The 21,641-nt window shown below is 36.1% G+C and overlaps 4 protein-coding genes across 9 annotated transcripts in view; 1 reads left to right on the plus strand and 3 right to left on the minus strand.

The window, feature by feature from the left end:
* LOC111796836 (GPI inositol-deacylase A-like) overlaps positions 1–10,668 on the minus strand; it is a 14,083-nt gene extending 3,415 nt beyond the window's left edge. Inside the window, exons 1-16 of one of the 4 annotated variants that reach the window (XM_023679608.1) lie at positions 10,556–10,668; positions 9,554–9,914; positions 9,148–9,396; positions 7,996–8,186; positions 7,744–7,915; positions 6,685–6,822; positions 6,419–6,608; positions 5,818–5,942; positions 5,309–5,482; positions 5,078–5,188; positions 4,623–4,742; positions 4,359–4,515; positions 2,571–2,734; positions 2,393–2,479; positions 1,459–1,787; positions 847–928 (exon numbers count right to left, since the gene is read on the minus strand). In XM_023679608.1, coding sequence (XP_023535376.1) covers positions 847–928; positions 1,459–1,787; positions 2,393–2,479; positions 2,571–2,734; positions 4,359–4,515; positions 4,623–4,742; positions 5,078–5,188; positions 5,309–5,482; positions 5,818–5,942; positions 6,419–6,608; positions 6,685–6,822; positions 7,744–7,915; positions 7,996–8,186; positions 9,148–9,396; positions 9,554–9,844 — 2,580 coding nt within the window. In that variant the 5' untranslated portion in view covers positions 9,845–9,914; positions 10,556–10,668. Of the gene's footprint in view, positions 1–846; positions 929–1,458; positions 1,788–2,392; positions 2,480–2,570; positions 2,735–4,358; positions 4,516–4,622; positions 4,743–5,077; positions 5,189–5,308; positions 5,483–5,817; positions 5,964–6,418; positions 6,609–6,684; positions 6,823–7,743; positions 7,916–7,995; positions 8,187–9,147; positions 9,397–9,548; positions 9,915–10,555 lie in introns of those variants that run through there. The other 3 variants (XM_023679607.1, XM_023679610.1, XM_023679609.1) reach the window with 3 other exon arrangements.
* A 1,145-nt stretch (positions 10,669–11,813) lies between these two features.
* On the minus strand, positions 11,814–14,684 carry LOC111796839 (protein OVEREXPRESSOR OF CATIONIC PEROXIDASE 3). 2 transcript variants are annotated; one of them, XM_023679615.1, is made up of 5 exons: positions 14,396–14,684; positions 13,892–14,269; positions 13,237–13,551; positions 12,219–12,391; positions 11,814–12,081 (listed from the first exon to the last, which is right to left on the minus strand). In XM_023679615.1, the coding sequence occupies exons 1-4, from the start codon at positions 14,618–14,620 to the stop codon at positions 12,251–12,253; spliced, it is 1,059 nt and encodes a 352-aa protein (XP_023535383.1). In that variant the 5' UTR covers positions 14,621–14,684; the 3' UTR covers positions 11,814–12,081; positions 12,219–12,250. The 2 variants fall into 2 exon arrangements, with proteins under 2 accessions (XP_023535383.1, XP_023535382.1); XM_023679614.1 differs by having other exon boundaries at positions 11,814–12,391.
* A 682-nt stretch (positions 14,685–15,366) lies between these two features.
* Positions 15,367–21,641, minus strand: part of LOC111796982 (cytochrome b-c1 complex subunit 7-2-like) — a 23,727-nt gene continuing 17,452 nt past the window's right edge. The window contains exons 3-6 of one of the 2 annotated variants that reach the window (XM_023679821.1): positions 17,211–17,379; positions 16,949–17,106; positions 16,512–16,559; positions 15,367–15,658 (exon numbers count right to left, since the gene is read on the minus strand). In XM_023679821.1, the coding sequence (XP_023535589.1) occupies positions 15,590–15,658; positions 16,512–16,559; positions 16,949–17,106; positions 17,211–17,304 (369 nt within the window). In that variant the 5' untranslated portion in view covers positions 17,305–17,379 and the 3' untranslated portion in view covers positions 15,367–15,589. Of the gene's footprint in view, positions 15,659–16,511; positions 16,560–16,948; positions 17,107–17,210; positions 17,399–21,641 lie in introns of those variants that run through there. The other variant, XM_023679820.1, reaches the window with a different exon arrangement.
* LOC111796978 (potassium channel AKT1-like) overlaps positions 18,356–21,641 on the plus strand; it is a 5,727-nt gene continuing 2,441 nt past the window's right edge. The window contains exons 1-7 of the mRNA XM_023679816.1: positions 18,356–18,887; positions 18,972–19,337; positions 19,941–19,998; positions 20,201–20,518; positions 20,678–20,923; positions 21,095–21,193; positions 21,526–21,558. Coding sequence (XP_023535584.1) covers positions 18,700–18,887; positions 18,972–19,337; positions 19,941–19,998; positions 20,201–20,518; positions 20,678–20,923; positions 21,095–21,193; positions 21,526–21,558 — 1,308 coding nt within the window. The 5' untranslated portion in view covers positions 18,356–18,699. The remainder of the gene's footprint in view (positions 18,888–18,971; positions 19,338–19,940; positions 19,999–20,200; positions 20,519–20,677; positions 20,924–21,094; positions 21,194–21,525; positions 21,559–21,641) is intronic.

Here is a 21,641-nt window from a genome sequence, read left to right on the forward strand (position 1 = left end):
AAAAAAAAAAAAAAAAAAAAAAAAAAAAAAAAAAAAAAAAAAAAAAAAAAAAAAAAAAAAATCCAATGAACTCTTCCTTTGTCATGAAAAAGAGGATTCAAGAGCACCTCCTCAAATATCGAACTACACCCTCTATTAAGAGCCAACACAATCCCAAAAGTCTTAAGGAACTGGTTCCACATAGAGCTGATGAAATCATAGTCCATAGTAAATAGTCAAGATCATCTTCCACTCTCCTACAAAGAGCACATCATTGAGACCATAACACTAAGGAGGAAAGCTCCTAGATACGGTCTTGAGTATTCACTCTTCTACGCAAAACATTCCAAGAAAAGAAACACTTTTTTAGGAATTTTAACCTTTCAAATTCTAGGCAAATAAAAGGAAATTAAACATACCCGATGTGCCAGAAGGCCGATCACCTTCCCCCTNGGTGGAAAAATTCCTCAAATGGCTTCGAAACCCACTATCTGAAGTCCCTTCTCCCAAGACAAGTGACCTAGGCAGAAATAATAGAGAGGAAACTGACAAACTCACATGCCTTACGATCTGTAAGGGGTCAACGAGAACCCAAGGACAGAGAGGAAGAACTATTGAAGGAAGCCAAACCAGAGGCCACCGGATGCAACCTCTTATCCAGGTAAATGTAAACACGCTTGAAATATGAGTGAAGGTGATTGTATATTATAGTTATTGGATAACTTGAGCGAAGCACACAACACATGATGACTTGAAATAAAGATGACAAACATTTGAACAAGTCTGGTTTGTCTAGCGAAGATCTAGTTCTAATGTACCTGAAGTGTGAATAATTAAATGCATTTGTTATCAAAGATAAAATCATACCTTTGATGATTGAAAACGTGAAAAGAGTTTGCTAAGCCAACTAAACGGTACAAAGCTGACATTTCCTTCCCACACTTGCCACCTGCAACATTCAGCCAATCATTTAGGCCCATGAGCAGTAATAGGCTTTCAGAAAGATGCCTAATGTACTCGCTAGTAAGATAACCAAATAATTCAGGTAGAATCAAACTTATTCCTTGAACAAAAACAGCATGAATAAAATACCAAGGACAGCAGTTAAAAATTTAAAGAAGAAAATATTCAATGGTAGAGATTTTTTATTCTGAAAATTGCGAACGCGAAATCATAGTTGGAATCTTAGTAAACACATAAACGGTATTCATAGCCTCTGAAAGTTAACTTGACTACTACTTTCAAATACGAAGGTTACAACCATGATAGGGACCACCAAAACTGTTTGCATTGTGCATACCATGACCTATGATTATTCAGTACCAATACCTTGCTACAACGACCTTCAAATAGCCTACCCTCCCCCCTTAATGTAGTTTCAGTTAAGAAGTTTCTTCTATTATCAGAAAATGCTCAAGATATAATCGATTCAATTAGTGTTCCAGTTCTATGAATTGTACAATGGAGTAACAATCTGACCTTGTCTTGATGAAAACATGCACAACCGCCATAACGTAGAATATCAGCTGGGATACCAAAATCATAGTAATGACAGTAGCATTTGCAAACGAATAACAGACCACTGAAACTGTGGTGAAGATAGCCAAAGGAGGTAATGGTTGAGAGGTTAAAAGTGAAAGGAACACAGATAGTAAAATCGGTACAATGACCAAATAAAGAAATGGGAATGGTATTCTCAAGTTGGACTCTACAGCAGTCAGCATTGAGGGTACAGGAAAATCATGATTCCATGCTTGCGCTTGCCGCATCAGTGCAAAAAATATAACAACAATACAGAAACCAACTATCTGCAAGAAAATAATGGATAATGTAAGATTTTTAAAAATCCTTGGAATCCATAAGATAAATCTAATGCATGTATGTGAGAGACGAGAGAAAGGAAAAGGTTCAAAAACACATCATAGACTTAAAAGGGTGGAAGAATACTAGAAGAGAAGCAGCTGAAAAGCATAACAACTGAAAATCAAGATTGGCACTCAGTGCTGTTACTTTTTAAAAATAAATGTGAATAACATTTACGCCAGCTGACACAAGAGTCGCACTCAACAGCTAGCAATTAGCAAAAGACTAGATGAGTCACCATAAAACTCTCCAATCAGTTTTTTCTATAGTTACCACACAGCTCACAGGAACACGTAACAATTAGAACATCGTCCAAAATTTTACCAAATACAGTTCCATTTGACTCACACGATCCCAACTTTGTACACAAGTGAATGTATCTATAAGAATTTGTCCAATGCAGGAGAGAAGGAAATGTCATAAACCATGAAGCATAAAAGTAAAATAAATATATGCAGGACTCTTTTTCACCGGGAATAATGTAAACATTTAGTGGCTAAAGAAATAAGCAAATACATTTTAAGGACATACAAGCAAATAAGATTTTAACCTGTGAATTATATATAAGTAAAAATCTACCAGCTGCTGCACTGAGAGAAACAACAATGCTTGTTTTGTATGAACAGTGAGGATCTACCTGTATAGATGAAAGGAGTTACCAAGATCAAATTTTCAGATTATTATTACATAAGAAAAGATAAAAGAAGAATTCTGGAGAAACTTCATACCAACAATAGAACGGTTGTTTTCTCAGATCCTGCACTAGAACTCCAGAGTGCTGGTGAGGAATCAACGAGAATTGTCTCACTCTGAACATTTGGGAAAATATGAAGTCCAGATATGTCATCCCAAGCAAGTGCTACAGGTGGGAAACAACGCAGTCTGCACAGTCCTGGATTATCAAGAAAGTGAAACAGGGTGGATAAATAATTACATGCAAATGACATTTTAGCTTTATCACAACTCTCAACAATAGGGAGTTCCTTTCACAAGTCCACAATGGGTCGCAGAAATAAAATACCTAATAGAAGTTTGCAGTCATGACAACATGAGCACTGCCGAAGTTTAAACCCTAAACTTAGTTAGGAAACTTGTGCTCTTCAATGATCGCAATATGAAGTGTATATACATGATATTTTGACTACTTACACAGCAAATTGAGGAATAATAAGAGATCTTTCAAACGAATGTCAGTTTCCTCCCGTCATTTTCTTTTCATAATATGTCCACTTTTACAATTAAGAGTGCTGGAAACACTTGGGAAACTGTTTTTTTTTTCTTTTTTTTCCTTTCAAATGTGTACAAGGCTAGAGCATGCAAAAGCCAAATGAGCAAGAAAACATCCAATCGTCAATAATTAAAGAAAGGTCCTAGTTACAAATCAACTTATGTAAAGCAAACCAATAGGAAATGAACTCCACTCCGTCTCCTAAAAAGACTATCATAATTCTTTCAACCTCCGTAAAAATGGCTCTCATAGCATTTAGCAATAATAATGATTTATGGGATGGTTAAGACTTACAATGGTAAATGAGAACAAGCAGAGATGATAATGTAAATTTCAAGGAGAAGCAATCAGCTGGTGGGAGGTTAAAAATGATAATAATAAATTATTCAGGGACCTTTTAGACCTATTCTTAAAAACTCAAAAACTCGTACAATTTGAAACCTTAGGGACCAAATGCACCTATTGCTGAAAACTCAGGACTAAAAAGGTAATTTTTTCGAAGTTTTTTGATGGTTGGTGATCAGTTCAGGTTTTCTTTGAAAGGTTTGAAGTAGCTATTAGTTTCCAGTTTCGGGAGAGAGCCTTATCCATAGCTTCATCATTCATTTGCAAGCTCTCTAAGTCTTTCAGAAGAAGATATTAGAAAAATTCTTTGGTCTCTAAATATTTATATATTTTCATGGCTAATCTCTAAATGGTTGAATTGGTTGTTTGTAATTTTTTTCTTTTTCCCTCCCGCAGGGGATTTGTAACCCTTGAACATTCTTTTTTATTATTATTATATAACCAACAAGTTGTTTCTTGTTCAAAGATAATACAGAGGAAACTCCATCTTATACTTATCCCACTAGAATATTCATCAAAGTTCCCATCCACGAGGAAGAGGATGTATAAAACCAAGAGAATAAGAAATTTGCATATGTATATGTATGGCATATATATGTGTGTGCACGTATGTATGTTTGTATTTTGAGTTCTACAAGTGGAGATAAGAGATTTGAACCTATAACCTTTTTTGTTCTCTCTTTGTTATTTCTTTTTGTATTCCATTATGTTATCTTTTTGCTCTCTTGTGGAGTTTATATCTTTGAGCATTAGTCACTTTTCACTTATTCAATGAAAAGTTTCGTCAATGTTCAAAAAAACAGAAACAAAGACAAAAAATGAAGGAAAGATAGAAATCCACGTCTAAAATATAAATTTATGCATTGCAAGTTACATTATAGATAGGAAAGATACATAAAAAAAAAAATATGACAGAATATATGCAAGAAAGTATTAAGCTTACTATTGTTTTCGACATCACCCGCTTGATCATCTGGAAGTCCAGAACTCTTAATTCCGCACCCTGTTGTTTCAAGTTGCAAGGTTACTGGAAGAAGCCCTAAGCTAATGGGGAATGATAAGTTCAAAACCAGGGAATGATCCTCCTTCATAAATATGTCCTACACCACATTTAATTTTAAAATAGTCCAGTCATCATGTTGATACTAAGTGAGACACTAAGCTTATTTTGTAGCACTTCAAGAAAGCATCTTCATGAGGTATTTACATCATTATAGTACTTGGAAAGAAGCATCGACCAAGGTGAGATTTCCACCCTCCCTGCATCAGGATTAAAGAATTGCCCAACTGCCATGGAAACTGCAGGCGGAGGTCTGCCTGAAACAGTCTGAACATCAAATAGTTACAATACATGCGACTAAATAATATATATTGCTCTTTTTGGTAAAACGAAATGCTAATTTTGCTCTGTTTACGAAAAGAAAAGTAGAATCCACACCCTTAAAATTATTCAAAGAAGAAACCAGGTTGTAAGCATTCCACCTAAATCTATAAGAATGAAAAAAGGAATCACGCGGAAAAACACTTCAGAAACTTTTTGTAGTAGAGAGGGAAAACCCCGAACACTTTTTTTTTTTTTTTTTTTTTTTTTTTTTTTTTTTTNGCTATTCTTTTTATGGAAGTAGAAACTAAAAAAATAAAAGACTGCATTAAGATCCATACCGGTCGAGGTGCAACTGAAATTGTAATAAATCTGAAGCCACGCATATCCTCAGGTCCCAACATCAGTACAGCAGAAGGAGGAGCTTGCTCAGTCTGACTCCCAGGTTCAATCTATAACAAGCATAGCACAAATCAATGGAAGAGTAAAATCCCAAGCCGTCATATGTTTGGCCCACAAGTATAAAGATGTCAAAGAAAGAGAAAGATCCACTATGAAAACAATACTAGCACCTGTCTTGGTGCCGGTCCTGAAGGAATTTGCACCATCTTTGAGGTCACTTCAAGAACCCTTTTACTTAAAGGTAAGCTAGCAGACTTTCCCTTTTCAGGCCAAAGATGAAGCCTAACCCCAGAACATGGTAACAGGTTTGTTACAAATACAAAGTGGCTTTTACCATTTGACCCCTACAGAGAATAAAAAATTAGAATCTGTACCCAGGAAATAACGTACACCAAGAAATAAATATTGTAAAACTAATGCGAGGGAAGATGGCCAAAGTAGTGTCAACTTAGATGAGATTTCGAAGGGGGAAATCCTCAAACTTAAAATTATTGAGCGATAATAAAGTTAACAAAGTTCTTAAACAACATCCTGATGCTTCATATTATAAGGATTTAGTAATTAATGCCTTGAAGGACAGACCTCACATCAGGAATATATAACATCGTGCAAGAAATTTAAAAATAACAGGTTGAGTCAAAATTCTCAAGACTGCAGATGAATTATTACTGAAGCTAACCAGATTATTCAAGTCCAACCACCGTCTGCGACCATCCATGGCTAGAACAGTGACAGTACTCGTCTGAATATATAGGTCCCTCTCTAGGCCATCATCACTCCAATAAATGTCTTTTGGACAATCATCTTGAGATAGAACCACAGATCCTGCAATGTACCATTATTGCTATAATTCTTCTAAATACAGAGGTTGTATTGGACAACCTTTTTTGTGTATTGAAACTTCAAAGAAAAGCTAATGAATACATGAAACATTGATCCTGATTCTGTCTTCTAATTTACAACCACAGATCCTATGCAAGAGAACAAAGAATTCTTATAGAAAAGACCAAGAAAAAAACCTCTTGCATGCTAAAGTCTAGAGAATGCTTAACTAGTTAGATCCATGAAGATAAGGGACACCAGAAACAACCTAAGGACTGTTTCTTATCCAAAAAAAAAAAAATGAAGATAAAGGAAAGTGAACTTGTTTTTTTATTCCCAAACATAATATTGATACATGCAATAACTAAAAATTTGATCCATCAATTGAAATGGAATGTTATAAGAGAGAATAAGCAGCAACATAAATGTGCATACACAAAAACAATATAACAAACTACCAGATGCATCTTCCACGTGTTTAGCAGGAAAATGGGCAATTTGCTGAGAAGTGCGTGATTCGGACCTCCAATTGAAACTCTGTGGCATTCCACTATGAAGCATTCTCGTCAATATAGTAAGTCTTTTTCGAGTGTCCAAAAATGGTTGCCCTCTATTGGAGTCTACCAAGCTAAGAAGGGTGTGTGACACCTAGACAAGAAAGAAAACTTTCAGAACAATCTAAAGACAGCTTATTCTTTCAAACTTGAAGAGAATTATCACTCACCTGCACAACTAATTGATTACACCACAAAATCACCTGATGTTCCATTGATAACCACACATTTTTAACACCTGTACTGCTGATCATAAAGCCATGTGTAGGAGGAACAATCCCATCCAGGGATTCTAACTTTGACCTTACCTATACACAAGGATAAATCAACATGCATTGAATATAAAGAAAAACAATAAATTAAACAGAAACATGATACTCTTAAAGCAAACCTTGATAAAGATTTTCTATTTTACAGAATGGCATAAACAGACAAGCCCTAATAACTACAAAACAATTCACAAAGCACACACAATTACAGCTCTAGGAAATTAATTAAGTCCCATTCATTCATCCATCGTCTAAAATTATCTCCTCCCAGCCAAAAGATTACCTCCATGCCAGGTTCATTGTTTAGTTTTTTTTTTTTTTTTTTTTTTTTTTTTTTTTTTTTTTTTTTTTTTTTTTTNGGCACATTACAAAGATGCGTGACTTATGACTAGAACTACCCTTGCCTTTTTATTCCACTTCAAAGATTTTTTTTCAAGGATTCTTTGATCTCTTTTGATCCAAATACCTAAATAATAGCTTTTATCGTATTAACCCATAAAAGCTTGGCTTTACACTTAAATTTTATTCCACCTAGAAGCTGAAAAACACTGCCCTTTACCGTTTGTCAAAAGCCCAAGAAACATCAGGAGCCTGAAAATCTGTGTTCCCAACACTTACTGTTAAGGATACTTGGAAAAAGAAATGCTTTTGCCTTTCCTCTGCTTTAGAACAAAGATGTTTCTTTTGTACGGTTATATTTAAGCCCTCCAAAATGAACCAAGACCCACCAAGCTAAATGTTAACTTTTGGACTTTCTGATTTCCAAGGCCACAATCCTTCATCAAAATCAAAAGTTAAATGATACAGTCTATGTATCTAAGCCAAATATGCATTTTAATAAATATTCAAGCGAGATATGCATTAGAAAAATACTGTTGTTTTAATAGAACCTAAATGACCAAATGATAGTTATAATTCAAGACAAAGGTCCCACATTGCATTAATCGGTTGTGAATATACCTGGTAATCATTATAACCCCCGGAAATGGAAACTACCACAACATGTGAAAGTGGAGGATCAGATGCAAAATACCCACTTCGAGTTTTTTGAACCTCATAGCCCTTCCTCCATTCCTGATTTACACGAGTGAAGTACCGACCCAAAGATGGTTGCAGTGCTAGAGGAGGTGATCTGAAAAACATGTGAAACCCAAATGAAGCATGAAATTAACAAACCAAAAATGCTCTCAGCATCATCTAAGTGTAACTCACTGATGAGGGCTAGAAAGTGTAAGAACTGTTTCAACGGCTGATTTTCTAAGTCTGGGATGCACGACTGCAGCTCTAGCTACAAACCCACCCATTGAATGGCCAACCAATATCACACTGCTAGGCGAACTTCCAGAGTCAGCAGCCCCTTCTTTTGCCCGGGCATCAAAAGATTCTTTATATTGATCTAAAATCTGCATGCATAACAAGGAAAATTGGCAACCAAGTGGAGAATTTAACAAAATACTCGTTGCACAGACCCACACCATGAAACCTTTATATTAGAATAAAATCGAAACCGACTGAGTAACAGATATTATGTGCATTATTCTTGCATGAAGGAAAAGACAGGAATGAGCTAACATCTGGATTCAAGTCAATCATGAAGATTGCAGAAAAAAATCCAGCAAGATATTAGTTTTATTTTTTATTTTTGTTTTTCTATTTTTTTGAGAGACAAAGATAATTCATTGATAAATTACATGAAAAATCCACCAATTGTGGGTTACAAAAAGGATTTCCAATTGTTTAATAATATAGAAAGACTATAATCAGTAAAAGGGTGTGAACATTTGCACCAATAAGAGAGTTAAACCAAGGAAGCCCTCTAAAGAAACATAATTTTCGTTGAAGATCCGCCCATTTCTCGTGCACCAAGAGACCAAAAAAAAAAAAAAAAAAAANGTGTTTTCACATTTTCCTTAAAAGGGTGTCCAATGAAAATCATGGATAAAATATCAAATATGCTTCCTGGTAGAGCTGGGCTCATCCAAAAGCTGTTAAAATATAATTCCAGCAAGCTAATTTAAAAATAAAGAAATATTCTTGCTTCATTTTTTCATAGCTTCCTATAGAGATGTTGATACATTCTATTTGAGACTGCCTCCACCACTTACATTATTTTTAAAGTTCCATTGTCCCTTTTTCCAGTTAATTTTCGGGAATGGATGGAGAAGCCCGAAAAGAACAAATGAGTGTCATCAATGATGAACATGCTAATGAACAATGGGAGAATGATAGAACAATATTCCTTCCAACCATATAACACATTCATGCACCCACCCTCCCTTTTTATTTTGTGGAAAAGAGGAAAAAAATCTAGAAAATGATGTAATCTGTTGGACAACTATATTTCAAAACTTTTAACAGTAATACCCTGTGGATGGCGTGTACTACATATTCTGCATGTTCTTCGAGTATACCACCATCCATTGCAGAATGTTCACCTTCAAGATCCACTGCAAACCAATCCAACCGACGCGTGTAGTGGTCAGGCAACTGAAGGCCATCCAAATTAGTGTCTGCCCCATCCCCTACCTTTCCTATGGAAGCCTCCTGATAAAAAGTGTGCTCGAGAGGGCCTCCTTGATAAGCCCTATCAGATTCTGCTGCCAAGGATCGCACCTGTTATAAAAAATATATATTTTCCAAAAGGAGAGCGTAACTACTACAGATTAGAAAAAAAATAAAATTTACAATCAATTTCTAACTTTCAATCAAATACATAAAGCAAATATAAAATCAGCGAAATCCATATTATAAAAGAAGAAGAAGACCTTGCCTGCTTGTAGCTACCTCCATTTCCTGGAATGAAAAGGACTGGAACTCCATTAAGTTTCTTAAGATGCTCCTTAAAATCAATCTTCTTCCAACCTTCGTGATACAAATACACCCCATATTTTTCTGACGCTAAGCCCACCGGTGAAGAAACTGGAATATATGTTGGATACATGTACGTCATAATACAACCATTAGCAATTGGTTTTAGAATTCCATACGTAGCAGCAATGCTGATCCATACGGTTGCAGCTATAAGAACAGTAATTCTGATTTTGGCTCTAAGGTCTTGCATCGTTCTGTCAGACTACCCAGTTCTCGTTTAGCTATCTCTACAAAGCTCCCATAAATATCCGTTTCAAATCCTACACAGAACACCACAGAAATCCATAATCCAACTTGTAACCACTCTTTCCCGAACACAAAGCTCCCATAGATTCTTATTTCAATTAATAATCAAGACACGCTACTTTTCTTCGCGATAAAATGCAACAGATATTCAATGAACTTTCATGTTGGTTGGACATGAAAAACCAAAACCAGATGGTTGGATTTAGATCCACTTCGGCAAAAAAACGTGAAGCATTAAGAGTGGTAGTGCCAGAGTAAATGAACTCTCCAATGTTACTAGACCCCACGGTAAACCGCCACACATAAACATGCATAGAAATAGCAACACGCGCAATTAAATAGCAATTAAATACCAACTCTTCGAGACTGAACCACCAAAAATCTAAAATAAGATAGCATAGAACACAAATAAAAGACATCTACAAACAGCTCGTAATGAACTCAAATTATAAAAAAAAAAAAAAAAACGGCAGAAGAAATGAAGATCGAGCAAATTTCACATCCAAATCCAACGACGCACGCATCATCAAAGATAAGCAAGATGAACTAAACTCATTAACGGAAAAATTAGGAAATGGATCTGGAGGAAACACCGTGATTACGAACCGCAAGAGCCATCGAAGAATCAAACAGAGTTCAGAGAACGAAAGCTTACCCGGTCCGTGAAGCGCAAAGGAAATGGCGGGAGCATGAGAGTGTGAAGTATTCAGATCGCGATGGATATATCTCTGAATCAGACCTTCCTTTTTATTTTTTATTCTTTATTTTTTTTCAATTATTTCCCTTTTTGAGAGACCCAAAAAAAAGTGGGAAGGAATTTATTTTTTAAAATAGGAAAAATATGGAATAACATAAGAAAGAAAGATTTTAGAGGTTTGACCAAATTTTGACTCCTGATCCACCGTTGCGTTTGCAAACCCAGGTATTGAATTGACGTGGCGATATTTTACTGGTGGGTGAGGCCTCGATACGGGGATTCTATCATCGCCCTATGCCCCGTCCAATGCTGAGTGGGAATTCCATTTTGTCGGGGATAAATAGTTCTAGCTTTAAATTCAAATTTTACTTAAATTGTATTTGTTTATTTTTTAAATTTTAATTATATTTTGTTGTTCAAACCTTTTGAGTAATAATTTATATATTTATATTAAAATTATATTTTTTTAATATTTCATTACCTAAACGTAAACAAACATCACATCCTATGTGTTTAACTTATAATAGCAAATAAATAAACAATCATTCAAAAAAAAAAATGTAAAATTACTATAAATTAACACCAATAAACATCAAATGTATAAAAAAAAGAAGTTTGCAACATGATTATATAATTTTTTTTTTTTTTTTTTTTTTTTTTTTTTTTTTTTTTTTTTTTTTTTTTTTTTNCTAAATCTTTTACAATAAAAGTTACGTAGTTTTTTTTTAAATATACATGAACATCTAGATCAATTTGCATAACATTTAAACTAATCTCACACCGTTGATTTCTATTATACTTTGGTATCAAAGAAACCCGTGAAATATTAAATATGAAACAAAAATACGTTCCTCAACATATAAACGAAAAAAAAAAAAAAAAAAAAAAAAAAAAAAAAAAAAAANTAACTATGTTTTGTGATGTTTAATAATTTCTTTTATGGTTAATTTATGTCTAACCACAAATTTTAAAGTAGAATTTTAAAAATTAACAAATAAAATATCAATAGAATAGCTAAAATATATTCTTGATCGAAGCTATCAATTTATGCCTTTTGATTTCGAAAAGAGGGAAGGGTGCGAAGACCGTAAAGGAGTTATCATAACTTAGTTAGGTAACAAAAGAAGAAGAAAATGAAAGAAAAACTCATAAGAACACAACCATGATCGCACGACTCGTGAACTTATGGGTCTCACTACTTACTAAGCTCCAGAACTTTCATCATTAATAATGAAACTTTTATCAACTAATCAAAATAACCGAGGCGGAGTTGGAGGTCTCAACACGATCCTTAGTCTACAAAAGTTACAAAGGTTGTAGGAGTACAGTATAACCAGTAGATATACAGTTTAACAAATATATTTCTTAGTATATCACTCGAATATCTAATAGTAACGTTATTCGATGCGACTACCATGTTTAGAATTTGAACTCTTGTTTCAGATCCATGCTAAGCATGCAAACCAAAGGCAACCTTCCACACACTGCCAATGAAAAAATGAAATCTATGTGGGAATGGAGAGCACATTCATTCTAGTTTTCTTCATCTCATTGAGTAATTCAAAGAACACAAATTATAATGCACATGGCAGTGACTTCTAAAGCATTAAAGAAAGCTAACCGTGGAGGCATTTGGTAGATGAAGAACGAAGATCAGGCAGATTTAGGTGCAGATCGATCATAAGGCAGGCGTTGATCAGGAACCCCGTCTTCACCTCGCTTATCTTCGAACCATTTCACTATTCTTTTGCGAGGCAGATTTGTCACTTGGACAATGCTACTAATCATTGCGTTCTGTATTGGGTGTTCAAAAGAAGAAAAAAGTTAGGCAACAATTGCACAATAATATGTCGCTCGATGTATTAATCCAAGTAGAGCTCAGTGGATAAGACACGACCTATACCATCTTAACGATCGGTAATTTGGTTCCCAATCTCACCCCACCCCTGCAATTGCTGGACTAAGTAGACTGCAAAGTTTTCACTACTGCTGAATTCTACCCTCATAACCTATGGTTTTGTAAGTTTATGAGGTTTTTTAATCGAAGTAGACGATACGGAACACGTCGTGAGTTTAAGTGAGGTAGGAAAAATTCATGAGCGCAGACAAAATGAATAAGTTTAATGAGAAGGCTAAAGGTCTTCAAGCTAAGGCTAGGTGAGGCATTTGTCCTAGGACCCAAGATCATGATCTTGAACATGTAGAACATTGGTATTCCTAAGAGATGGTCGGTCCTCGAGATGCCATCGGGTTGATGGGAATGGCCCTAGCTTATCATAGTTGTATTTACAGAAGGGATTTAGGATTCGGACCTATTCAGGATGACTCTTTATTTGCTGCAGGCCCATATCAAAGATACAAATGTAAACAATGATTCTCAGGCATTTAAGTATCAAACTTATCTAGCCTCTATGGATATTTCGTTCCTAAACGTCTCATTCGATGATATTTGTTAATCATGATCATTCAACAACACTTTTTAAAGGCAATGTGAGGAGCTCTAGAAATAGATTTAACTCTAAGACTCAAAAATCCTTTTCCTTTTCCACAGAAAACTGGCACAGGAATCAGATACTCAGAATGTAAAGATTTCATCAACTTCTTTTGATGCACAAACTGATGAAGGGTACTATACTTACAGTGGGTCGCTTTGTTCTTCTATACACTCTCTCAAGAGTTCCAACCTGAACCTTTTTCAGCCTCTTTTGAGCAGCCCAGCTCTGTTGCATGACATGAACAGGCACCTTCACCTCTTCTGCAGTAACTACTTCTACGGGTTCTTCTTCTTCTTCTTCTTCTTCACGAGTAGCTTGTAATGTTCTAGTTTCTGGGATTGATCGTGTAGGAGGGTCCGGTAGAGAAGCACTCAACATCAGAAGACGAGGCGGTGGTTCGCGAAGCAAGTCAAGAACGACGGCCCTATCAAGACAAAGCTCAGCAGCAAGACTCTTGATCTGCAAAGTAAAGAATGCATTAGCCTTCAGCAAGATAATCTTGAAGAGTTTCAGCAAGATAATCTTGCATTAGCCTTCAGCAGTGCAAGACTCTCTATGTAGATTCTCCCACTCGCTCCCTATTTGCCCCTCTTGTTCTCGCTCCCAATTGGCCTCTCTTGCTCTCGTTCCCTATTTTCCCTCTCGCTCACGCTCCCAATTTGACGCTACAAGGTTTGGCATGCTCAAATCTCATTTGAGTATCAGTCTTTCCAGCTTCCAAACCCATTTCTTAATCAATCACAACGAAATCCACAGGTGACTGATATTGCATACAAGACTCGACGGTAGAAAAACTCACGCTAGTTTTACGGCGACCTTTCTTCAAAGCCATGGCTAGTCGTCGAAGTTGCCAGTTCTTGAGTTTTACGGGCATTTCCTCTTCTTCGGTATCCACGAGATCTTCTTCTGCTTCTTCTTCTGCTTCTTCTTCGTTTTCTTCTTCTTCTTCTTCTTCTTCATCATCAATATCGATGCCAAGTGCTAACCCTAACTCGCGCTCTAGTTTGGCAAGGTCCTCTTCGCTAAGTTCATCCTCTTCGCCATCATCATCATCATCATCATCATCCAGGGTAAGCTTATCATTTTTTAGATCTTCTTCCAGTTGACTAAACAACAACTCAAGAGCATCCTCTTCTTCATCCGCCTCATCCCTAGTTTTTTTCGGAAACGAATTTCTCTGCAAAAAATAGCAGAGTACCAAATTGAAAAGTTTCGGATAAGCTAAATTCCACGCACATGCCTTTGCAACACAAACAATCTATGTATTACCAAAACAAGATCACTGTGCGTTCTAGAACCGTACCTTCTTTTTCTTCGAAGACGATGAAGACGGACCGACTGATGAATTCTGGTTCCGACGGCGAGCTAATGTAAGCGATAGAGTGTGACGAACAGGAGGGCGATGCAGTAGACTAAAATTTGATGGAAACTGCCGGCGAAAGAAGAAGCTAACCCTGCCAGAAATCGACGGCGAACCTAGAAGTGCTTCCGGTGCCTTCACCGGCGCTGAAAGAGCCATCAGTTGCATATGTCGACAGACACTGTTCGACCAAATCAGGCGGCAAGATGATAAACCTTCGGACTCTCTTCAAAACGGCGCAGTTTTAGTGTACGGACGCACGGTGCTTTATTTATTTATTTATTTATTTTTTAGACAAACGTTTTAACACTTTTTATAGACTAAATTATCAAAATACTTCTAGATTTTATATTTTATTTAAAAAATGCATAAACTTTCAAAAAAGAAAAATAAAAAAAATGTATTTATTAAATAAAAAATGTCCAATTTACTATTTAGTATTCAATGTACTTATTTTGTTATATAATAGCTTATGTACATACTTTGATACCCGTTCTATTTTGATATTTGTATTTACGTGGGTGATACTATGCAAAAATTTTAGGCAACTTGAAACAATCAAATGCCTCACTTTGATCCGTTTGTTGGTTGATTGATGAGCCCGTGGATCCAACAGAGAGGCCCCGAGATTTTATAAGGAAAAAGAACGACGAAAGTCGGTTTGAGGGGTTCGGGTACAATAGCTCCGGTATCTAACTTGCCAAATAAATTTAATACCCGAGCTCACATGTGAGAAAAACGTACTCAGTGTTTACATAACCTATCTGCTTTTGAGCTTTCCGAGCCGAGTTTAGAAACACAATTTAACACCCGAGTTCAATGCGTCGAAGAAATTCTACTTGTTTTCCCTTGTCATCACATATAGGCATGAAAATACTTTAATATTCTGTAACAAGAGAACACAGACTAAACAATGAACCAACAAAAGGAGTAATCTCACATTAATTCCAATGGAGAAGATGATAAAATAAGTTTCCACATTTATTATGTATCATATTAATGACTTGAAACAAGCTTTGGTAACGAAATACAGAACCTGGAAAACAAACAATTGATGGAGAGATGTGGAAGAAACTGTCTTTTAAACATCATCATTTACTCCATCCAAAAAATAACACTACCAAGACCAGAAATAGCTTAAGGAATGGTGCGCTGGTAAACAGGCAATGCTCCCAATGCCTCACGTTCTGCTCTCTCCTTCTTTACCTGCAAAACAAAACAAAAAATGGATCTTTAGCTTCATGAACTCTGCTTTAAACACCAATACCAGACGAAATTACACTCTAGCAGGCCGAATAAAATAGGTCAACAGCAAGAAGAAAGCAGCAGTAGTCTCGAGAAGTATTCAATAAATCGAAGAAATCTGCAAACGATGCAGCAGAACGTGTTGTGCAACTTTCTACTACTACATCGATTAGATTTACGCAAAATTTCATTCATCCAAAGCGAGACACGAATCTTAAACAATCTGGCACATCGAGTAGATGAAACAAGGTAGACTAATTTGCACTGGTCATCGAATAATCACGTTTGGCTCTGTCTTTTTTTTAAATCCCAATCTTCCCTCCATTCTCATTGAATAATGAAAATTAAAGAATTCAGACTATTCAAACCAAAACTTTTAATTACCTACACAAAATTTACTTTGTATGTACGAGATAAAGTAATTTCGCTCGACTAATGTTACAATCAGAACAGAAAAAAAAAAAATTAACCACAAACAAAGTCCTACACAACAGAGGACAGAACTAATCATGAAAACATATCTAGGATTTATACATATTACCCAGAAGCTAATGTTTATCTAGATCATGAAACCTGAAATCATGAAAGGGACAACAGAGGACAGAACAAGAAACCTCAATGGGAAAATTAGATAAAATTTGATGTTATCTAAAGTGACAGATTGTAGATAATTTCAAAACCAACAAGTCCCAAATACAGGCATAAGATTCAAACTCAAGATCCATGACTGACAGTACAATATAGAGCAACTTCCTTATTTCTATGAACAGAGCCATAAGCGAAAGATATGAAATAATGGAAGACAAAGACTTACAAGTGCCAGCATTTCCTGGAGATAGCTCCTGAATGGTGTTTGCATGGCCTGCAAGAAGGTTAAAAAATTCAAATTAACAACCATCTAAATTTGATTTAGATTTTAGCATGCTGTACTTTGTAGGGGAAAAAGATTAAACCCAACCCAATATAGTTAAAAGTTAATTCCCTATGACCATGAAAAATCATAAGAACTTAAACCATCAAGCTCACTAATAGATCCCAATTCACAAACAGTTATATGAAGAACATGTATAGTTGAGCCTGAATCCTGAAATAGAACTCCGTGATACCACGTCCTCCTCCTTCCCCGTTCATAGTAAAACAAATTCGCAAACAAACCGCAGTATTTAGGTATTCGGTAATGATAAACATCCAACACATTTCTGTTTTTCGGCGAGGCTCTAACTGATCTAGTAGGCCATAGTAGAAGCAAACCTGGAGATCATCAGGAAGGTACTTATGCTTCATGGAAAGGTCCATGGCCCGCTTCAGACGCTGATTGCGCGCATCAACAATCTCCCTTGGGAGCCGATTCAAAGCCTCCTTCACATCAATATCGTAGTACGGATCATACAGATCGTCGTATCGAAGACCTAAAATATTAATACCACACAAAATCAATCTCCACAGAACAAAATTCAAAATCAACGCCACAGAAAATATCAAATACACAACAAATAATTAGGGTTTCTTTTACCATAATTACGGAGGCGTTGGGTGAGCGCTTTCATGTGTTGACGAGCGAACCAGTTCTTCTTTGGGTCGATGAACGACTGCAAGAAGGACGCCATTTCGATCTCTCTCTCTCTCTCTCTCTCTCTTTCTTCCTCAGCAAAAAAATTTACTCTCGACTTTCTCAGTGCCCACTTAGGCTTCGCCTCTCTCCGGTTTACTTGTGAAATTTTGACGACGGAAAACGAGATTAGAATATTCAAACGGGTGGGCCCATAGGTATCCGGCCCAATACTTGGCCCACTGTATTATTGGGCCTGATGTCCAAAATAAATATTGTTGAGCCCAAACTTCCCCAACAATTTGGTTAAGGACAACCAAAGTTGGGGACAAAATGACCTATATACCCTTTCTTCTGATAACTGTTGGAGACAACAAAAGTCGGGAACTTATGCTCAAAGTGGACAATATCATACTATTGTGGAGAGTCGAGTTCATCTAACAAAGCTTAATATTGGCCACCCGACTCTTTGCCATAATTAACCCTAGAGTTGTTTGTATTTGGTCAGTACATTTTTTAAATTCTCAATTTTACCCTTAAACTAAGGTCCCGTTGATAGAGTTTGCAACTGTGACTAAGTTAGATATAAAGCCCAAGAATGACGTGTTCGAATATTCAAATACGTCACAATATGCATAAAATTTATCTCAATAATTGTGAACCCGAGCTAGCTAAAAGTAATTTGTAAAATTAAAATGAGAGAAATTAATTTTGAAATGAAAAAAAGAAACAAATAAAAAGAAAATAGAATGGGGGCCGTATAGCAGCCTGCATGTTGAAATGCTAACGTCAAATCGAAATTGGAATATCACTTTCATAACGTCCAACAACAACGCTTCAGGTGGTTAATAATGGAGTCCAGAACGAGAGGAGAGCCGATGGCGAGGGCTAGAGCTAGGGCTAGGGCCCCTTCCTCTTTCATCGCTCCATTTCCACTTTCCATTTTCTTTCTCCGCCAATCCAGATTTAGCCTCAGAAACAAGCTCCAATCATTGCCATGGATATGGATTGATTAACCGTTTCCAGAGCTCTGGATTTATTAGTATTCCATCCACGTTCCTTTTGAAGGAAATTGATATTGATCTTCATAGTCGCACTCGAAGACGACGACAACGACGGCCGCCTGCCAATTCTTCTTCCAACTGAAATCCCTAAATGCGCGCGAGATTCTGCCCGCGGACGTTGAGAAGAGAGACGGAAATTTGTCGGAATTGAAACCGCAGCGAATGGTGGAGAGACGGAAGTTCGTTGAAATTGAAATTGCAGTGAATGGTGGAAGAGAGACGGAGATTTCTAGGAATTGAAACCGCAGCGAATGGTGGATAATGGCTGGTTTAAGGTGATGGCAATGGAAGCAGAGACTATTGAACTGAAAAAACCTGAAATCGGGAGAAGGCTTAGGAATTAGGGCTCGAGGATTTTCGTCTAAATGTCGAACTAGAAAACGAAGAAAATGGGATTATTAGGGAGATCGATGTGCGGGAGAGAGGATCAGCGAGAGCTTGAGCACTTATCGAGAGACGACGGCAGCCAATACAGCCTCACGGGCGGAATCCTGCCGCCGCTTGGCGTGAATGGGCGAAATAATCGAAGAAGCAAACTCGGTCCTCATATAATCTCGCCGTTCGATTACAATTACAGGTTCTAAAATCGTCTTTTCTCCTACTTTTTCAGATTGTTACAATTTCATTTTGATGATGATTCAGAGATTTCCTCGCATCGCAGATTTTGGGAGACGTTTCTGATATTTCTGGTACTCTACACAGCCTGGGCATGTCCGTTTGAGTTTGGGTTTCTCCCTTCGCCCAGCGGAGTTCTGGCAATAATTGACAATGTTGTCAATGGACTTTTCGCCATTGATATAGTTCTGACATTCTTCGTGGCGTATTTGGACAAAACGACTTACCTGCTGGTGGATGACCGGAAGCTGATTGCTCTACGGTATGCCAAAACCTGGTTGGTCCTCGACGTTGTGTCCAATATTCCGTCGGAGATGGCTCGCAATATTCTCCCTCCTTCCCTTCAGGTTTATGGCTACTTCAACATGCTTCGTCTATGGCGTCTTCGAAGAGTCAGCTCCATGTTCGCCAGGTAATAATAATAAATAAATAAATAAATAAAAACAGTTTATTTCATAATTATTTGAATATCTATTTTTTAAAATTTTAAAACTAAATTGTTTCTATTATATTTAAGTGGGTTTTAAAACAACTAACACAAAAATTAAAAATTAAAAAAATTATTTTTTATTTTTGGAATTGGTCTAATAATTCAAATCTACGTGAAGAAAAAAAATGAAAACTATAATTAAAAAAAAAATTAAAAAAACATTGTTATTCTGTTACCAATTTTATGATAGCATTCGTGCAGGTTTTTATTTATTTATTTATTATTATTATTTTATTTTTATTAATAAAATCAAATCTTTCCCATCTTGCTATTTATTAAAACTATTTTCATGGAATAATGACTAAAATTCATCCTAGTCTTGAAAAGAAAAGATGGCAAATAATTATGAAATTTATAGCCATATAGCTCAAAGTTACGCTTAAATATGTTATCTTTGTAAATTTTCGTAGCTTTTTGAACATTTGATGAGAAAAAAATCTCACGTTCTTATATCTGTTCATTTATATATCCATACTATCTATAACGTTGCTTTCTTTTTCTTGTCCCCTTCAATAATGGCGGTAGGTTGGAAAAAGACAGGAACTACAACTATTTCTGGGTTCGATCTGCAAAGCTTATGTTTGTAAGTAAACTAGAATAGACATTTTTTTGTTGGTTAAATTACAAATTTAGCTTTTGAATTTTTCAAAATTTACTTATATACTAAATGCAAAATTGAAAGTTTTGATCTAATAGATAAAATAAATTTTAAAAATTTTGAAGCACTTTTAAAATTGACTCAATGTTAGGAAGTATTCTCTTTATCTGACAAGGCCAATGTGTAGGTGTGTCTGTTCACAGTTCATTTTGCTGGCTGTTGCTTCTATCTAATTGATTCAAACTATAAGGACCCCAAAAGAACATGGTCGACCTTATACATAGAAGACTTCCATAATAAAAGTTTGTGGGTGCGTTATGTGACTTCCATTTACTGGTCAATTGTCACAATTACCACCACTGGCTATGGCGATTTGCATCCAATCAATGATCAAGAGATGTCATTTGTCATTTGTTATCTGTTCTTCATTCTGGGGTTGCAATCTTACCTGATTGGAAATATGACAAACTTGGTCGTCCATGGCACGAGTCGAACCAGGCAATTTGTAAGTCTCAAAAGCCCTTTTTCTTTATGCTCCCTCTCCCTGCTTTCATGTTATGACATATAGCATTGGCTAAATTATGATCACCCCCTTCATAGTACCTCCCTTAAATGCAAATAATATAGTTTTGTGTGGTTCATCTTGTTGTATGGATTATTTCAGAGGGACACCGTTCAAGCTGCCTCAAATTTCGCCCAAAGAAATCAACTGCCTGGTCGGCTGCAAGAACAGATGCTAGCTCATCTGTGTTTGAAATTCAGGATTGATTCAGAGGGTTTACAACAGCAAGAGACAATTGATTCTCTTCCAAAAGCCATTAGATCCGGCATCGCACACCATCTCTTCTATTCACTCGTTGATAGTGCTTATTTGTTCAATGGGGTGTCAACCGACTTGATCTTTCAACTGGTAACTTTATACACTATTATTTCTCAACTCTAATCCATTCAGTCCTTTAGTTTCAAACAAATATGCAGCCTAGCATGAAATTCTTGTTATTCAGAAAGAGCATAACAGGGTTTATACCAATGCATTGAATCTAAGTTTGAAGTAGTTCTCTAAATCTTTGACCTTTGGAAGGTGACAGAAATGAAGGCTGAGTACTTTCCTCCCAAAGAAGACATCATCTTGCAGAATGAAGCACCAACAGATTTCTATATAGTTGTCACTGGCACTGCGGTAAGAGCTATAACATCCATCCTTTAAATCTCCTACACATCCCTAAACATATCTTACAGTATGAAAGAACAAAAATCTAAGACACAATAAAGATTTCGAGGGTATGAATTCTAGACTTTGAAGGGTATGCATATCTGTGGGAATTTTTGCCTTGGACCAATGAAGTGACAAAGATTCTGTAAACCCAACTGCCAAACATACAGATTCATCCATAGCAATTGAAATATGGCTCTTTCTATTGTTTTTGTTTGTAACCACAATGAGAAGTTTATGATCTCTTGCTTCTTCAGCTGATGCAAACTATTTCTTCTGATGTTTGCTTCACCTTGCAGGATCTTATTGTACAAAGAAATGGAATGGAAGAGGTAATTATGGCCATAAGGTTTAACTCTTTTAACATTTTTCAGCATTAATTTTTTTTTTTTTTTTTTTTTTTTTTTTTTTTTTT

Source organism: Cucurbita pepo, chromosome LG06, assembly GCF_002806865.2.
Source record: "Cucurbita pepo subsp. pepo cultivar mu-cu-16 chromosome LG06, ASM280686v2, whole genome shotgun sequence".
Classification (NCBI taxonomy): domain Eukaryota; kingdom Viridiplantae; phylum Streptophyta; class Magnoliopsida; order Cucurbitales; family Cucurbitaceae; genus Cucurbita; species Cucurbita pepo.